We start from the raw sequence: 18,253 nt of genomic DNA on the forward strand, positions 1-18,253 counted from the left end.
TTACCCACCATTTTTTTATGTAATTGGGTGATAAAGTTTTTTAATTGCATTATCAATTCCAATTCACCCCTCAAGCAAATATCAAATTGGGTTTTTCACCACCAAGCTCCTTAATGTATTGGGTTTTTTCATCAACACAATATTGAATATTTAGGCATGTTATAATCACATTATATCAACCTCAGATGTGTTTCCATCTTAAATGTGTTTCTTTCTTTGTAGAATATGTGCTAGCTGTTTTATTTGGTTTATTCACTGACGAGCAATTGTACATTTAATTTGTGTACCGTTTTAAACGTTCTGTCAGTTTTGTATTTTCTCAAAACTTATGTAAACTGCAGCTGGTGTCACTAGTTGGACAGGAACTAATTGCCTTCTAGATCCCATATGATCACCCTACAGTTTAATTATAGTTGGGGTAGGTGTGGCTAAGTGTTTAGATTTTTGTGTCATATATGTGAAATTTAGGTGCTGTAAGAAAGTTTTGCCAGTCCTTTCACCTATTTGCCAGATCTACTTTTTAATAAAAATAAAAAGTAGTTTCCAGATTTAAGATATACCCCCAAAACCTTGAGGTTTATTGGGTGGTTAATAATGACGGAGACCACATTCAACTTAAATTTACAAATAATTCTGCAACATCAAGTAAATAAATGACAATGTTATACTGCACTTGCCAATAAGACAACTATCTTAAGCATCTAGAACAATTAGACCAAAAACAAAGAAAGTGTCAAGCTGCATTGACGTAAAAAACGGATATGTGTATTCCCTCATCAACTAAAATGAAAAAAATAATATATAAACTGTTTTCGTTTAATTCAATTTACATAAATCTGGGTTAAGTTGTCCCTTATCAGAACTTGTGGTTTCCGATGCTTTCAAACTACATATCATGTCATAATTGATTTGGCCTTTCACTTTTTCCAACTGATTTCTTTTTTTGACGGAACCCCGTGTTTATCGCTCTAGCAATGTTCTCGTTATGGTACGCAAACACGCCCGTGCGTTCAATTGCCGCTTCCTAAAATCACTAGCTGAGTCTTGTTATCATCATAACTTTCCCTCAGCTATCAAAAAGAAGCCGAAAACATGCTTCTATTCAATATTTTTACCGGACATTTACTTTCGTTTTAATTCATTGTATGTTATGATAATGCCCGAGCAATTCGAAAAAATATGACAGCATGTCACACGCTAATTTGATAAACGCCGAGAAGATCGAAATGTTTTCATAAACACGTGTACCTTTTGAGCAACGGAAAATTCCAACAGGGACCCATTACAGCTACTTGATGCAGGGCTCTATTTTTAGAACGAAAGGACATTTCCAATTATAAATATTATAAAAATAGATTTACGCGACGACTGTTATCAAGTAAGGGTAAATAACGCAAACGATAGCGAATAAAAGCGTTAAGAACCCATGTTTTTGGCATATAATTGGGTTTTCCTTTGAATTAATTGGGTTATTGAACCCTGCAATGGGCAATTGCATTGGGTTTTTAATTATTTTTATTGCGTGATCACGCAAATACGCAGCTTATCTGGAGCTCTGTAGCTGTATAAGTAAAAATAGAAGAATACTACTAAAGAGATTCTGAATCATCCACAAGGGTGAGGAACTTAAAAGGCTGGATTGTTTTGTGCTGTATCAGTTATAAGACTACTGTAATAGAAATTATACAAAATTAAGCATTCAAGTTGTATGAAAAATCCTGCTTCTTTAATCACAGATCTACAGCATTGATCCAGTTACAAATTGTTACTTGGTAAATACTGATAATACACTGTCTCTATTGATACTTGTCAGACACAGAAATCTTTCCATGTGATATTTCCTGACGGCCTTGCAGCTTTCTTGTGACATCCAATCTGTACAAGTTTAAGATTTTCGGTGGTAAACAACAGTTTATACAGAAGGTCTGTATTCAGTTCTTTCCCTTTAGGTAAATTCTTTGAAGCTTCAATCAGACAAGGAATTACCTCCCTTGATTTTTCTATTCTGAAAAAAAAAAAAAAAAAAAAAAAAAAACATTATTACATATCTTTACTTAATTTAGATAAATAAATGCTGCAAATAAAAAAATAAATATATAAAAAAGGATAATATATGTAACTTTCTACAACAGTTTGCAATCTGTAAATAGGGAAAGAATCTCAACATTTAGAGCAATGAATAGATCGATATTTAAGGTTGAATGGCAAATATTACATGCATATCAAGATGAAAACATGTTAATGTGAAATGAAAACATATCCTGCTTTGTAGTAGACTAACACAGTAGGCAAAATTTTCTCCGCAGGAAGACGTCACCCTACTTTGACACATTATTCCGGCTCAGAGCAAACCAGTCTGTTCTTACTCTTAACTGATGCAAGCTCAGCGGAGAAGCAGCAATAACAATTTTTACGTCTTAAGTTTCCCCATGCTAGGGACCAAACTTGGGACCAGCTACAGGCACGGTGTGTATGTTAACCAAAACCTTGAGGCTGTTCTCCCCACATTAGGCACCATTCATATTACCATTTGATTGAAGGAAGTAAAGACTTATATAAACAATAGCTCTGCATTTTACATAACCTTTGTTCTTCTACCAACTAAAACATACACAAACTTTCATATCATGTGTCATGTGTTTTGAAGCATGTGCCACCATATCTATAGGATATATGGATTCATTGCTTTCTTCCAAGATCAGTTCCGATCAGAACGGCCGTTTCAGTTAATTATCTATCAAAAATATAAATACAGTATACAAGATTATGCCTTACATATGATCCAAGTTCCACAGTCCAAACAGCTGTCTGTATCCACGTGAAGCGTACGGATTTATTGTGTGGAATTTATCACAGTTTTTACTGTCGAATGGTCCTTCACATGTAAACCAGCCTTTCTTATCACACATCATTCCCCTCGATGTACGATCAAAAAAAAAAGCATGGAAGTCATTCTTCTTTAAAAGGTTATTAATGTCATCCATGACAGAGATCAGCGAGTTCTTATGGTCACTATCAGATTCTTTTTCTATCTGTTCTTTTGCCTAAAGAAAAAACAAGATTATCACAAAAACTGAAGAAGTGATGAAAACAGTCTGTCCAGACAAAGTTTTACCTAGAAGAACTAAAAGCTTAGTTCAAAGGAAAAGTTTGGAGAATGACATCAGTTAAGTTGGGAGAGTCAATTCATCAGGGTCGTAGCTGCACCAAGATCAAGCAAACTGTGGTGGGATTATGTGTTAGTAACATCCTTTCTTTTTCTGATTGTTTTTACAAGTTTTACTTTATGATGTACTGAGATTTGTTATAAATATGCAACCTTTCATGTGGAACTTAATGCTTATTAAACCCCAATTCTTGTTCGTGGTTGTGAGGTTAAGCCCAATATCTGAAGAATCTTGAGATACAGTCATTTTGTAATAACAATCAGTATTTATTTTTAAAACATAAAAAATATTTTTTCAACACCTAAAATTGTAACATTTGTTTTGTGCATATCCAAGTTTGTTCAATAGTTCGATTGAAGTGCTGTCTTTGATTTCAATGAATGAAATATTTTGATTACTTAAAGTTTTACATCAAGGATACAGATATCATAAATTGGTCAAAACTAAATATTGTGCTATTTTGTGGCGGTCAGTTTTTATTGGTGGAGGAAGACAGAGTGCCTGGAGAAAACCACTGACCTTAGCTAGGAAAACTTAGATATATTGAAGGTGTATGATTCCATCTGTAGGAATTTAATAGAAGGTGGTTTTTCACACACATGTTTAATTGTAATATCATTCATAAAGCTAACAAGTATAGAATGGTTCCTCAAACTTTTCTTTTACCTGACTCAATAAACTTATTGACTAAAGTTATCATCATACTGAAGTTTTTCAATCAATGCATTTGGTATCTTGTATTTGCTAAATTATAGTTTGAAGCAGACTAAATGTTGCTTTTGTTTCTCTGCAAGGACATCCTCTGCAGTTTTTTCATAGCATTACAAAAGACTGTGTTTGTGACTCACTGTAATGAAATAACTCCTAACTCTGGTCTGTGTTTGTGACTTACCGTAATGAAATAACTCCTAACTCTGGTTTGGGCACTGTGTCTCATCACTTCACTCTTTGTCTTGTATTTCTTATTTAATCCTAAAAAACATTTATATTTTACAAATATTTAGTTAAGATGTCAATTTCTGCAAGGGGAATCCATGTGTGTACAGGATATATGGATACACAAATATATCACCTCTATCTGCAAGGTACATTAAGAAATTTATACAAAACACAGTCAAAAGAGCAAATACACAAACACACATATTATACCATCTCTAGTGGCAAGTCACTTTCATAATTTTTATAACTTTCTCTATAAACTGTTAGTGTAAACAATATTTAAATTATGAAATGAAAACAATATATCTAATACAACATAAATTCACATAGTGACAATTCAGATTCAGAAACAAGCAAGTGCTTATATTAATTTGTCTTATCTTTAAACAGTTGCTATTATTGCTACTGGTAGCCAATGCACTCCATATTTCATGAATTCAAACCCAAACTTTGGCGTTATATTACTTGACTAAACAAAACTGGAACTAACTGCAAGATTATAATTGATAAACTGATGATACATAGATATGTCTTGCCTTTATGTTACTTTGATAATAAAATGCAAATAATGTAATTAAAATGGCAATACTGTAACATGTCAACTATACAAAACATTCAAAGTCAATGAGCCATGGACCTGATGGCTGAAGGTAAAAGGACAAACAATCTCTGTGGAAATGAGAATACAAATGCTAATACAACTGCATACCAAATACTGTTTACTTACAAAACAAAAAAATGTATCATAAGTGGTTCCCTTTAAACTGACCTAAACACAAACTTTACCATGTAAACTTTCCAAAAGTTTCAAAGTCAATGAACCCTGTCTTAAGGGCCTGGCCATATAATCTCAAAGGAAATGAGCGAATCCTCATGTTTGGCTCGGTCTTCAGAATCAACATTTGTCTTATGACCTTCTTACCTTTGAACCAATCCTCATGTTTGGCTCGGTCTTCAGAATCAACATTTGTCTTATGACCTTCTTACCTTTGAACCAATCCTCATGTTTGGCTCGGTCTTCAGAATCAACATTTGTCTTATGACCTTCTTACCTTCAAACCAATCCTCATGTTTGGCTCAGTCTTCAGAATCAACATTTGTCTTATGACCTTCTTACCTTCGAACCAATCCTCATGTTTGGCTCGGTCTTCAGAATCAACATTTGTCTTATGAACTTCTTACCTTCGAACCAATCCTCATGTTTGGCTCGGTCTTTAGAATCAACATTGGTCTAATGAACTTCTTACCTTCGAACCAATCCTCATGTTTGGCTCGGTCTTCAGAATCAACATTTGTCTCTAACATCTCCAGGTACTGTGATATTATATGTATCTTCTCTGGTGCATCCTCAGCAGTCAACAGGTCTCTAATCTGATTGGCTATCTCATTCTTCCTACTGGCACAGTACAACTTACTAAGAGCATCATGGATAAGGGCACCAGCTAGAAAATACATCAATGAAGTAAAATATGATTGGTTATGGAAAAGTTGACCTTGTCAGAGAGGAGACCTGAAAAAATAGAGAAGGTCTGACCTTGTAAAAGAGGACATCTGATTGGATAGAGAAAAGCTGACCTTGTAACAGAGGAAAACCTAATTAAATAGAGAAGGTCTGACCTTGTAAAAGATGACTCCTGATTGGGTAGAGAAAAGCTGACCTTTCCTCTTTTGAATTGATTCACATTTTTCATGCCAGGGCTTTTTAGTGCAGACAATATGATATGTGTTTTTCTCATTGTTAAAGCCATACCATCACCTATAGTTGCTTATCACGCTTATATTCACATCATTTGAACTCTTGTTATAAAAAAATAACTTCAAGCTAGTATTCAACATGTTCAAAGTAACAATATTATATAAAAGACTTACTTGATCACAAAAAGGTCAATCAGACATAGAACAATAAAAGTGATCTTAAGAGCAAGATGAGCAACAGGCATATGTCAATCAGACATAGGGCAATACAAGTTATCTTTAGAGTAAGATGAGTAACACATCTATCAGACATATGGCAATCAGACATAGGGCAATAAAAGTGATTTTAAGACTAAGATGAGTAACAGACCTATGTCAATCAGACATAGGGCAATAAAAGTGATCTTAAGAGTAAGATGAGTAACAGACATATATGTCAATCAGACATAGAGCAATAAAAGTGATCTTAAGAGTAAGATGAGTAACAGACATATACATGTCAATCAGACATAGGGCAATAAAAGTGATTTTAAGAGTAAGAAGAGTAACAGATATATGTCAATCAGACATAGGGCATTAAAAGTGATATTAAGAGTAAGATGAGTAACAGATGTATGTCAATCAGACATAGGGCAATTAAAGTGATCTTAAGAGAAGATGAGTAACAGGCCTATGTCAATCAGACATAGTGCAATACAAGTGATCTTAAGAGTAAGATGAGTAACAGGCATATGTCAATCAGACATAGGGCAATAAAGATGATCTTATGAGTAAGATGAGTTAAAGATATAAGGCAATCAGACATACGGCAATAATAGTGATCGTAATAGTAAGATGAGTAACAGGCCTATGTCAATCAGACATAGGGCAATAAAAGTGATATTAAGAGTAAGATGAGTAACAGACCTATGTCAATCATACATAGGGCAATAAAAGTGATCTTAAGAGTAAGATGAGTATCAGAACTTTGTCAATCAGACATAGGGCAATAATAGTGCTTTTAATAGTAACAGACAGCACTGACTTAGTTTACCATAAGAGACAGACATTTGAATTAGAAGCTACAATAGTTTACCATAAGAGACAGACATATGAATTAAAAGCTACAGTTGTTTACCATAAGAGACAAACATATGAATTAGAAGCTACAGTAGTTTACCATAAGAGATTAAAAGCTACAGTAGTTTACCATAAGAGACAGACATATGAATTAGAAGCTACAGTAGTTTACCATAAGAGATTAAAAGCTACAGTAGTTTACCATAAGAGACAGACATATGAATTAGAAGCTACAGTTGTTTACCATAAGAGACAAACATATGAATTAGAAGCTACAGTTGTTTACCATAAGAGACAAACATATGAATTAGAAGCTACAATAGTTTACCATTAGAGACAAACATATGAATTAGAAGCTACAGTAGTTTACCATAAGAGACAAACATATGAATTAGAAGCTACAATAGTTTACCATAAGAGACAAACATATGAATTAGAAGCTACAATAGTTTACCATAAGAGACAAACATATGAATTAGAAGCTACAGTTGTTTACCATAAGAGACAAACATATGAATTAGAAGCTACAGTTGTTTACCATAAGAGACATACATATGAATTAGAAGCTACAATAGTTTACCATAAGAGACAAACATATGAATTAGAAGCTACAATAGTTTACCATAAGAGACAAACATATGAATTAGAAGCTACAGTAGTTTACCATAAGAGACAGACATATGAATTAAAAGCTACAGTTGTTTACCATAAGAGACAAACATATGAATTAGAAGCTACAGTTGTTTACCATAAGAGACAAACATATGAATTAGAAGCTACAGTAGTTTACCATAAGAGACAGACATATGAATTAGAAACTACAATAGTTTACCATAAGAGACAAACATATGAATTAGAAGCTACAATAGTTTACCATAAGAGACAAACATATGAATTAGAAGCTACAATAGTTTACCATAAGAGACAGACATATGAATTAAAAGCTACAATAGTTTACCATAAGAGACAAACATATGAATTAGAAGCTACAATAGTTTACCATAAGCATTGATAAGAGACAGACATATGAATTAGAAGCTACAAAGTTTACCATAAGAGACAAACATATGAATTAGAAGCTACAGTTGTTTACCATAAGAGACAGACATATGAATTAGAAGCTACAATAGTTTACCATAAGAGACAAACATATGAATTAGAAGCTACAATAGTTTACCATAAGAGACAGACATATGAATTAGAAACTACAATAGTTTACCATAAGAGACAGACATATGAATTAGAAGCTACAGTTGTTTACCATAAGAGATAGACATATGAATTAGAAGCTACAGTAGTTTACCATAAGAGACAAATATATGAATTAGAAGCTACAATAGTTTACCACAGTAGTTTACCATAAGAGACAGACATATGAATTAGAATTCGAAGCTACAGTAGTTTACCATAAGAGACAAACATATGAATTAGAAGCTACAATAGTTTACCATAAGAGGCAAACATATGAATTAGAAGCTACAGTAGTTTACCATAAGAGACAAACATATGAATTAGAAGCTACAATAGTTTACCATAAGAGACAAACATATGAATTAGAAGCTACAATAGTTTACCATAAGAGACAAACATATGAATTAGAAGCTACAATAGTTTACCATAAGAGACAGACATATGAATTAGAAGCTACAGTAGTTTACCATAAGAGACAAACATATGAATTAGAAGCTACAATAGTTTACCATTAGAGACAAACATATGAATTAAAAGCTACAATAGTTTACCATAAGAGACAGACATATGAATTAAAAGCTACAATAGTTTACCATAAGAGACAAACATATGAATTAAAAGCTACAATAGTTTACCATAAGAGACAGACATATGAATTAGAAGCTACAGTAGTTTACCATAAGAGACAAACATATGAATTAGAAGCTACAGTAGTTTACCATAAGAGACAAACATATGAATTAGAAGCTACAATAGTTAACCATAAGAGACAAACATATGAATTAGAAGCTACAATAGTTTACCATAAGAAACAAACATATGAATTAGAAGCTACAATAGTTTACCATAAGAGACAGACATATGAATTAGAAGCTACAGTAGTTTACCATAAGAGACAAACATATGAATTAGAAGCTACAATAGTTTACCATTAGAGACAAACATATGAATTAAAAGCTACAATAGTTTACCATAAGAGACAAACATATGAATTAAAAGCTACAATAGTTTACCATAAGAGACAAACATATGAATTAGAAGCTACAATAGTTTACCATAAGCATTGATAAGAGACAGACATATGAATTAGAAGCTACAAAGTTTACCATAAGAGACAAACATATGAATTAGAAGCTACAATAGTTTACCATAAGAGACAGACATATGAATTAGAAGCTACAGTAGTTTACCATAAGAGACAGACATATGAATTAGAAGCTACAGTTGTTTACCATAAGAGACAAACATATGAATTAGAAGCTACAGTTGTTTACCATAAGAGACAGACATATGAATTAGAAGCTACAATAGTTTACCATTAGAGACAAACATATGAATTAGAAGCTACAATAGTTTACCATAAGAGACAAACATATGAATTAGAAGCTACAGTAGTTTACCATAAGAGACAAACATATGAATTAGAAGCTACAGTAGTTTACCATAAGAGACAAACATATGAATTAGAAGCTACAGTTGTTTACCATAAGAGACAAACATATGAATTAGAAGCTACAGTTGTTTACCATAAGAGACAAACATATGAATTAGAAGCTACAGTAGTTTACCATAAGAGACAAACATATGAATTAGAAGCTACAATAGTTTACCATAAGAGACAGACATATGAATTAAAAGCTACAGTTGTTTACCATAAGAGACAAACATATGAATTAGAAGCTACAGTTGTTTACCATAAGAGACAAACATATGAATTAGAAGCTACAGTAGTTTACCATAAGAGACAAACATATGAATTAGAAGCTACAATAGTTTACCATAAGAGACAGACATATGAATTAGAAGCTACAATAGTTTACCATAAGAGACAAACATATGAATTAGAAGCTACAGTTGTTTACCATAAGAGACAGACATATGAATTAGAAGCTACAATAGTTTACCATAAGAGACAAACATATGAATTAGAAGCTACAATAGTTTACCATAAGAGACAGACATATGAATTAAAAGCTACAATAGTTTACCATAAGAGACAAACATATGAATTAGAAGCTACAATAGTTTACCATAAGCATTGATAAGAGACAGACATATGAATTAGAAGCTACAAAGTTTACCATAAGAGACAAACATATGAATTAGAAGCTACAGTTGTTTACCATAAGAGACAGACATATGAATTAGAAGCTACAATAGTTTACCATAAGAGACAAACATATGAATTAGAAGCTACAATAGTTTACCATAAGAGACAGACATATGAATTAGAAACTACAATAGTTTACCATAAGAGACAGACATATGAATTAGAAGCTACAGTTGTTTACCATAAGAGACAGACATATGAATTAGAAGCTACAGTAGTTTACCATAAGAGACAAATATATGAATTAGAAGCTACAATAGTTTACCACAGTAGTTTACCATAAGAGACAGACATATGAATTAGAATTCGAAGCTACAGTAGTTTACCATAAGAGACAAACATATGAATTAGAAGCTACAATAGTTTACCATAAGAGACAAACATATGAATTAGAAGCTACAGTAGTTTACCATAAGAGACAAACATATGAATTAGAAGCTACAATAGTTTACCATAAGAGACAAACATATGAATTAGAAGCTACAATAGTTTACCATAAGAGACAAACATATGAATTAGAAGCTACAATAGTTTACCATAAGAGACAGACATATGAATTAGAAGCTACAGTAGTTTACCATAAGAGACAAACATATGAATTAGAAGCTACAATAGTTTACCATTAGAGACAAACATATACACCTTACAATCATAAAAACTTTGTATTTGATTTGGCCTTTTACCTTTTTTTTTTGGGTGTCACTAAAGAGTCTTTTGTAGACAAAACACGAATCTGGTGTATAAAATTATCAGCCTGGTATCTTCGATGAGTTTTTTCTTTTCTATACACCTAATACAGTTTAACTATTGCTTATATGGTATATATGAGAACCAAACTTAATCATAAAAATTTGTTAAAAAGAACCATGAATAGAAATACAAAATTTACACTTTAAAAATGAGTTTAATCTTACCTCCACGCCAGTTCTCTCCTTTCTTCAAAAACACAAAAACAGTCTGAGCTGGAAGTTTTCTGAAAAACTTTTCATCATCAACAACTGTGCCATCATCCTCTATAACCACTGTCACTTCTGATTCATTTATCTACAACAAAAGGGAGACAAGTCAGAACTACAACACAACAAAGGGACATAAGTCAGAACTACAACATGTACAACATTGTACAACAAAGAGAAATAAGTCAGAACTACAACATGTACAACAAAGAGACATTTAACAATGTTTAAGTCAGAACTACAACATGTACAACAAAGGGACATAAGTCAGAATTACAACATGTACAACAAAGGGACATAAGTCAGAATTACAACATGCACAACAAAGAGACATAAATCAGAACTACAACATGTACAACAAAAGGGCATAAGTCAGAATTACAACATGTAAAGAAAGGGACATCAGTATGAACTACAACATGACAACAAAGGGACATAAGTCAGAATTACAACTTGTACAACAAAGTGACATAAGTTAGAACTACAACATGTACAACAAAGGGACATAAGTCAGAATTACAACATGTATAAGAAAGGGACATCAGTATGAACTACAGCATGACAACAAAGGGACATAAGTCAGAACCACAACATGTATAAGAAAGTGACATAAGTATGAACTACATAATGTAAAACAAAAGGGACATAAGTCAGAATTACAACATGTACAACAAAGGAACATAAGTCAGAATTACAACATGTACAAGAAAGGGACATAAGTCAGAACTACAACATGTACAACAAAGGGACATAAGTCAGAACTACAACATGTACAACAAAGGGACATAAGTCAGAATTACAACATGTATAAGAAAGGGACATCAGTATGAACTACAAGTTCAACATGACAACAAAGGGACATACATGTAAGTCAGAACTACAACTTGTAGAACAAAGGGACATAAGTCAGAATTACAACATGTATAAGAAAGGGACATAAGTATGAACTACAACATGTACAACAAAGGGACAAAAGTCAGAACTACAACAAGTACAACAAAGAGACATTTAAGTCAGAATTACAGCATGTACAACAAAGAGACATATGTCAGAATTACAACATGTATAAGAAAGGGGCATCAGTATAAACTACAACATGACAACAAAGGGACATAAGTCAGAACTAGAACTTGTAGAACAAAGGGATATAAGTCAGAATTACAACATGTATAAGAAAGGGACATAAGTATGAACTACAACATGACAACAAAGGGACATACATGTAAGTCAGAATGACAACATGTACAATAAAGGGACATAATTCAGAATTACAACATGTACAAGAAATGGACATAAGTCAGAATTACAACATGTACAACAAAGAGACATTCATGACATTTAAGTCAGAATTACAACATGTACAAGAAAGGGACATAAGTCAGAACTACAACATGTACAACAAAGGGACATAAGTCAGAACTACAACATGTACAACAAAGAGACATTTAAGTCAGAATTACAACATGTACAACAAAGAGACATAAGTTAGAATTACAACATGTACAACAAAGAGACATAAGTCAGAACTACAACATGTACAACAACGGGGCATAAGTCAGAACTACAACATGACAACAAAGGGACATAAGTCAGAATTACAACATGTACAACAAAGCCAAAGGGAAACAACGTGCAGCAACAGTTGAACAGAGCAGCATTGATGAAGCTACAATGAATGGACCAAATTCGAGGAGCTAAACTAGAATCTGGACAACATTGGAATTGAGGCATTCAAAGCCATAGAGGATGCCCTAACCCCGAAAAAGAAGATTCTAAATGATTTTAGAGTTTCTTCTTAGAACAAGAAATTGCAGAAATTTAGACACATGTATGTATCCCTCTGCCAGCAAGAGGGTTAAAAATCTGATGAATTCGGTTGCAAAAAGGCGCAGTTGTTAAAAATCATCATGTTGGTATGAAATAAAATTAAATATACCTGGAGTTTTTCACATCCTTTGGCTAAAAGTTCTTGTAAGTTTTTAGCTGTGACACCGATTCTACGTAATCTTTGCGAATCTTGAATTTTGTATGCTCTCATTCCACCATTAAATAATGATAAAAATCGACTAAGTATGGACATTAAACTATTTCAAACAGCATTTATAGAATGCACTTACTGATTTGTGCATTGTTTACTTTTCTTTTTCCCGCTTCCGGAATTCTTTTAGCTACAACATAGTACACACGTCCGATCATCACAATGCATATTGAAATTTATATAAATTGGAATAAATTTTCGCCAGAAAATTCAAACCAAAACTCTACTGACATAAAATTTTAAATGAAATATTTTTGCAACTCATTCTCATCTTTTTAATTTTTTTGTTTTTTGTTTATTTTAAAAATCGTGTCAGGTCTCCTTTAAAGAATTATTCAAGCCAATCTTTAGACTCTCTTCATATAAAGTCTTGGGAGTACACTGTAAGGCCTCGAATGATGCATGTCTTTCCGAACTTGCAAGACTGTCATTGAAAAATAGGATAATGTTATCTAGTATTAAATTCTGGGATCATTTAATCACTTCAGAAGGAAGTTTAGTTCACCAAATATATAATGCTACAAAAAAAGCAACCCATGGGTTAAAAGGTTAAATATTATTATTCAAAATTTAGGTTTATCATATTTGTCAAACTTTAACCTTACTATTAAATCCCTTTTTGGTTTTATAAAACAAAGACTAATTGATCAGGGTTTTCAGGAACAACATCCAAATATTTCAGCATCCCTAAAATTAACATTTTTCCAGAGTGTTTACAAAATGAGTGAACGAGCAGGTTATGTTGATGCTTTACGATATAGATCAGATGGATCATCATTGTGTAAATTAAGAGTTAGTGCTCATAACCTTGCCATTGAAAGAGGAAGATATTTAAAAGTGCCCAGAGATCAAAGAATTTGTGAAATCTGTAAAAGTGACGAAATTGAAAATGAACAGCACATGCTGCTACACTGCAGAGGTTACTCCAGTATTAAAAAGACTTTTGTATTAAAAATGTTCAAAATTACAGGAAAAAATATAATCACATTGTGCGATAAAAATAAAATAAATCTTATACTTAATAATAAATCTTATACGGCACTAAAACTATCTTCCTCTTTCGTAACAAATTGTTTAAATGCAAGAAGTAATCTATTGCAATAGATTTTCATTATACCTTTAATTTTTTATTCACAAATATATAATTGTTTGTATTTTACTACCATGTAAATTGTTTATCCATTCGGTCATTACCATTTATTGTAAATGCGTTTGTGCCAATAAAATATTGGCTATTGTCTATTGTCTATATTAATAAAAAAGAAATCGTTAAAAACATCTAATTGAATATATTCAAAAAAGGGAATTTGATAATTACTGTATTGATAAAATGAAAAAAATAACAATATTTTTCTGCAACAACAAAGTTGTTCTGTCTTTTTACACAATGACCATAGTTAATGTTATCAATCAATCAATCAATCAATCAATCAATCAATCAATCAATCAATCAATCAATCAATCAATCAATCAATCAATCAATCAATCAATCAATCAATCAATCAATCAATCAATCAATCAATCAATCAATCAATCAATCAATCAATCAATCAATCAATCAATTAGAAACATGAGTTGCGTTTGAATTGAATAAAAAGTTAAAAGCCTAAACGAAGTTCGAAAAAAGACTAACCCCAAATAATTTAATCACTCCCATAATCGATTTTTCCTAATAAAGCCGTCGTTGATAGGCGGAATAAAACGAATGTTAAATGTGATCCCGTAATTGTTTTCCTGTATTTAGAATGTCTCAATTTTTGCAACTGAAATTTTAATTTCTGATCTTTTCTGTTCATGTAAATAATATGCAAAGTATGAAACAATTCCACGAATTTTAAATAAATCTAAAATGAAAGTTAAGAAATTCAAAATAAACATTTGTTATATAACGTTACAACGGGAACTGTCGCCATTTTGAAAGATGTACACAAATTTCGTTGCCAAGTGGTTGACCTACCAAAATATTTTAAAATTTTAACCTTAAAACTAAAAGGTAAAGAGCATTATAACTTACGCAAATTCATCGTGATAATGGTTCTTTTCTGACATTTACTAACGACACAATTGAGTGAATTCAATTGTGTCAGTAATGACTCCAAATTTGCCAAAATTATCAAAATGTACTGACTACTGCCCATTTTAGGCATTTAGTATGATGATTTAAGAGGTGTGTGTGTTTTTATACTGCTAGTGCTAATTGGGCTTCCTTGAATATTTTTTTTTTCCAAACGCTATCAAACTTTTTATCTCTTTGCCAAATACAAATATATATATACATGGTCAATTTAACTACATCCCTTTTTTGCAATTTTGAAGGTTTTATGGTTTCAGTGTGGGTTTGTGGCCTAGTGGTTAAGACCGATGGCTACAGTGCTGAAGGTCCTGGGTTCGATCCAGACTCTGGGCGCTGGAAATTTCAGTATGTAAGTAGGGTGATTTTCACCCTCCCACACACATCTCTGGTACCCAGACCGGAGTTTAAACTAGAATGGGTACATTGGGGGCCTCAGGTGGTCAAAGTGGCCCCCGGCTTTGACCTGGAGATCAATCTGTAGATATCTCTTCGGTTTGTCTGTTTCCGCTGAGAAGACAGGTGGTTCTATCTGAGTACCTTGGCTTCCTCCACCATAATAACAGACTTCCCGGTGTCCTAACACTCCCTTGGGTTGGGAATGGTCCGTGGTGGTGGGTTGTATATAAGTTAGTGACACATCTCCATTAACCCTTATAGGGAGTGTACACGGATTCCACTGTACATTCACAGCTTTCGAGGGGTGCTTCGCATATCGGAGGAATTTACGTACATACATACATACATATGGTGACAAATCCGGGTCCATTCACCCTGATTCACATGAGCCCTACTACCCGTTTGCCATGATTTTTATTTTATTTTGTTGACTTATTGTATAATGTAAATTATTTAAATATATCATACATGTCATATATGTTAAATTTTCATGAAAATTTGGCTGAATATTTAGTAATTTAAAATTTAGGTTGTAATGCTGCTACCAAAAATATTTTTCTTTGGTTTGCCATGAAGAGTATAGGAATACAAGATATTTAATATTAAACAACTGAAGTTCAAGTTATCTTTATTTATACATTTTAACAATTTTGAAACAATCATTAACAGTTATAACAGGATCCAACTCAATTCAATTCTTTTATTACTTTTAGCAAATAATGCTCATCAGCACAATGACATGTTATAATATATGCAAATATAATACCTCATGATAACTGATAAATGAATACATCCGAGAAGAATAATAATTTCTGAAGTAAATGACCTATATAAAGTATTGGATACTAACAATAGATATAAGAAGATGTGGTATGAGTGCCAATGAGACAACTCTCCATCCAAGTCAAAATTTATAAAAGATACTAACAAGTCTGTTCTACGTTTAAATGCATGGAAAAGAAATTTACAAAGGTTACATATGTCTTTTACATTTTCTATGCTCAACAACTGTACATGTAAGCTTAAATTACGATGGACGCCTATAATAATATGGCTTGATGTACTGTCTCCTTATTGCATTATACCAATCACACTGTAAAATGAAATGAAACTCGTCTTCTGTTGTATTTAAAGTACAGAGAGTGCAATTTTGCTGATAGATCTATTAACAACGTGGAATCGTTGATAAAATATTAAAGAGTGTCATTTACAACTAATTAAATTATCTTACTTATACCAGAAGTCATTCAGACCCAGATTAAACAATAAATACTTCAGCTGATGAATCCAACTATTTCTGTTATTACAATGATTCCGTACCTGTTCTTGATAACAATTTTTAAAAATACAATTATTCGTTGATAAAAATTTAAACCAGTAACTCAAACTTGCTCATTCGCATCACACACCAGTTATATGTCCTAACACTCTTATTTTAAAGATCACTAAATTGAAATATTCTATAAAAAAACAAAGTATTAAAAAGACACAATCACACAGCATCTACATTCCTACACCATGATTTACTAAATCAAACAAACGAGATCAAAGAAGCCAAGCTGTGAAAAAAATCCCTTTCCTGTCTTTAATTTGTACATCAGTGTTTTCACTCATTCCAAGTTGACTAGTTTATTTAACATTTAAAAAAAAAAAAAACTTTTAAATTTCGTTATTAATCCACCAAAGACAATTAATGAGATCAAGGACATCATAATTATACCTTATCAGCATTCTAAATTACAAATCCTTCTGTTCTTTAAACAATAATTTAATTTTGGCTGTAACATGTCTTCTGATTGGCTGAAAGTTTATTTTCTATCAGCTCATAGACATAATTTTGTCATGAGACCATGCATGACATCATCAACGTTTTTTCATGATTAACTCCTTAAAAATGGAATTTAGAATTAAATTATAAGGAATGACTGTTATATTTTTTCTGTCTTTTCAAGATAATCTCAAAAATGTGGTGCACTTTAAAATAACCTGCTATGGGGGTTATTCAGTGTGCACCACATTTTTGATGTTATTTCTTCATAGACAGAAAAAATATTACAGTCATTCCTTAAATGAAGCCAATTAATGCTGCAAAACAAGCCATTAATTTCTTTAATATTTACCATATATATAGATATCTGAATAAGTTTATAAAACCTTTATACCATTATATTAATTAATATTTAATAGCTTTTGATAAAAGTAGAGCAAGCGGACTCTACAGGCGAACAAACCCAGGTCGAACATGTTAGTAGGGCGAATGGACCTGATACCTATGGTGACATGTACATGTATAGGTGTTTGTGGTTTTGTGGTCCCATGTTTGATTCTGACCTGGAGATCAATCTGCTGATATCTCTTCTACCGAGCCACCCAGTGGTTCTCTCCGAGTATAATAATTCAGCTTCTTCCACCATAATAACAGACTTCCGGGTGTCCTAGTACTCCCTTTGTGTTGGGGTCGGGATTGCCCATGTAAATATTGTTGTTAATGTCGGTTATCTCTTTATATATTTGGTAATAAGTGCAATTGTTTAAAATTCCATAGCTTTATTAATAAAAAATAATCAGAATACAAAACAGCAGTCAAAATACAAGTACTTCAGTTTTGTATACATTCAATGTAAATTA

The 18,253-nt window shown here is 32.3% G+C and overlaps 2 protein-coding genes across 8 annotated transcripts in view; one reads left to right on the plus strand and one right to left on the minus strand.

The window, feature by feature from the left end:
* Positions 1–1,555: 1,555 nt before the first annotated feature.
* On the minus strand, positions 1,556–13,276 carry LOC127719339 (DNA fragmentation factor subunit beta-like). Its single transcript, XM_052225407.1, has 6 exons — positions 13,054–13,276; positions 11,076–11,205; positions 5,354–5,548; positions 4,060–4,139; positions 2,776–3,044; positions 1,556–2,005 (listed from the first exon to the last, which is right to left on the minus strand). Exons 1-6 carry the CDS (start codon positions 13,195–13,197, stop codon positions 1,810–1,812), a joined length of 1,014 nt encoding a protein of 337 aa, XP_052081367.1. The 5' UTR covers positions 13,198–13,276; the 3' UTR covers positions 1,556–1,809.
* Positions 13,277–15,051: 1,775 nt separating this feature from the next.
* Positions 15,052–18,253, plus strand: part of LOC127719335 (centrosomal protein of 104 kDa-like) — a 65,543-nt gene continuing 62,341 nt past the window's right edge. For all 7 annotated transcript variants that reach the window (XM_052225398.1, XM_052225396.1, XM_052225395.1 and 4 more), the window contains exon 1: positions 15,052–15,148. The gene's annotated coding sequence lies outside the window, so the exon portion shown is untranslated. The remainder of the gene's footprint in view (positions 15,149–18,253) is intronic.

The sequence above is a fragment of the Mytilus californianus genome, unplaced genomic scaffold, assembly GCF_021869535.1.
Source record: "Mytilus californianus isolate M0D057914Y unplaced genomic scaffold, xbMytCali1.0.p SCAF_11, whole genome shotgun sequence".
Taxonomy (NCBI): Eukaryota; Metazoa; Mollusca; class Bivalvia; order Mytilida; family Mytilidae; genus Mytilus; species Mytilus californianus.

What these genes read in the sequence shown, in the direction of transcription:
- LOC127719339 (XM_052225407.1), bottom strand. Translation starts at nt 13,197, where the DNA reads ATGTCCATACTTAGTCGATTTTTATCATTATTTAATGGTGGAATGAGA. An exon ending in TTAGGAGTTATTTCATTACG is followed by an intron (nt 3,045 to 4,059) that starts GTAAGTCACAAA and finishes TTTTTTCTTTAG; the next exon opens with GCAAAAGAACAGATAGAAAA. An exon ending in CTGTGGAACTTGGATCATAT is followed by an intron (nt 2,006 to 2,775) that starts GTAAGGCATAAT and finishes TTTTTTTTTCAG; the next exon opens with AATAGAAAAATCAAGGGAGG.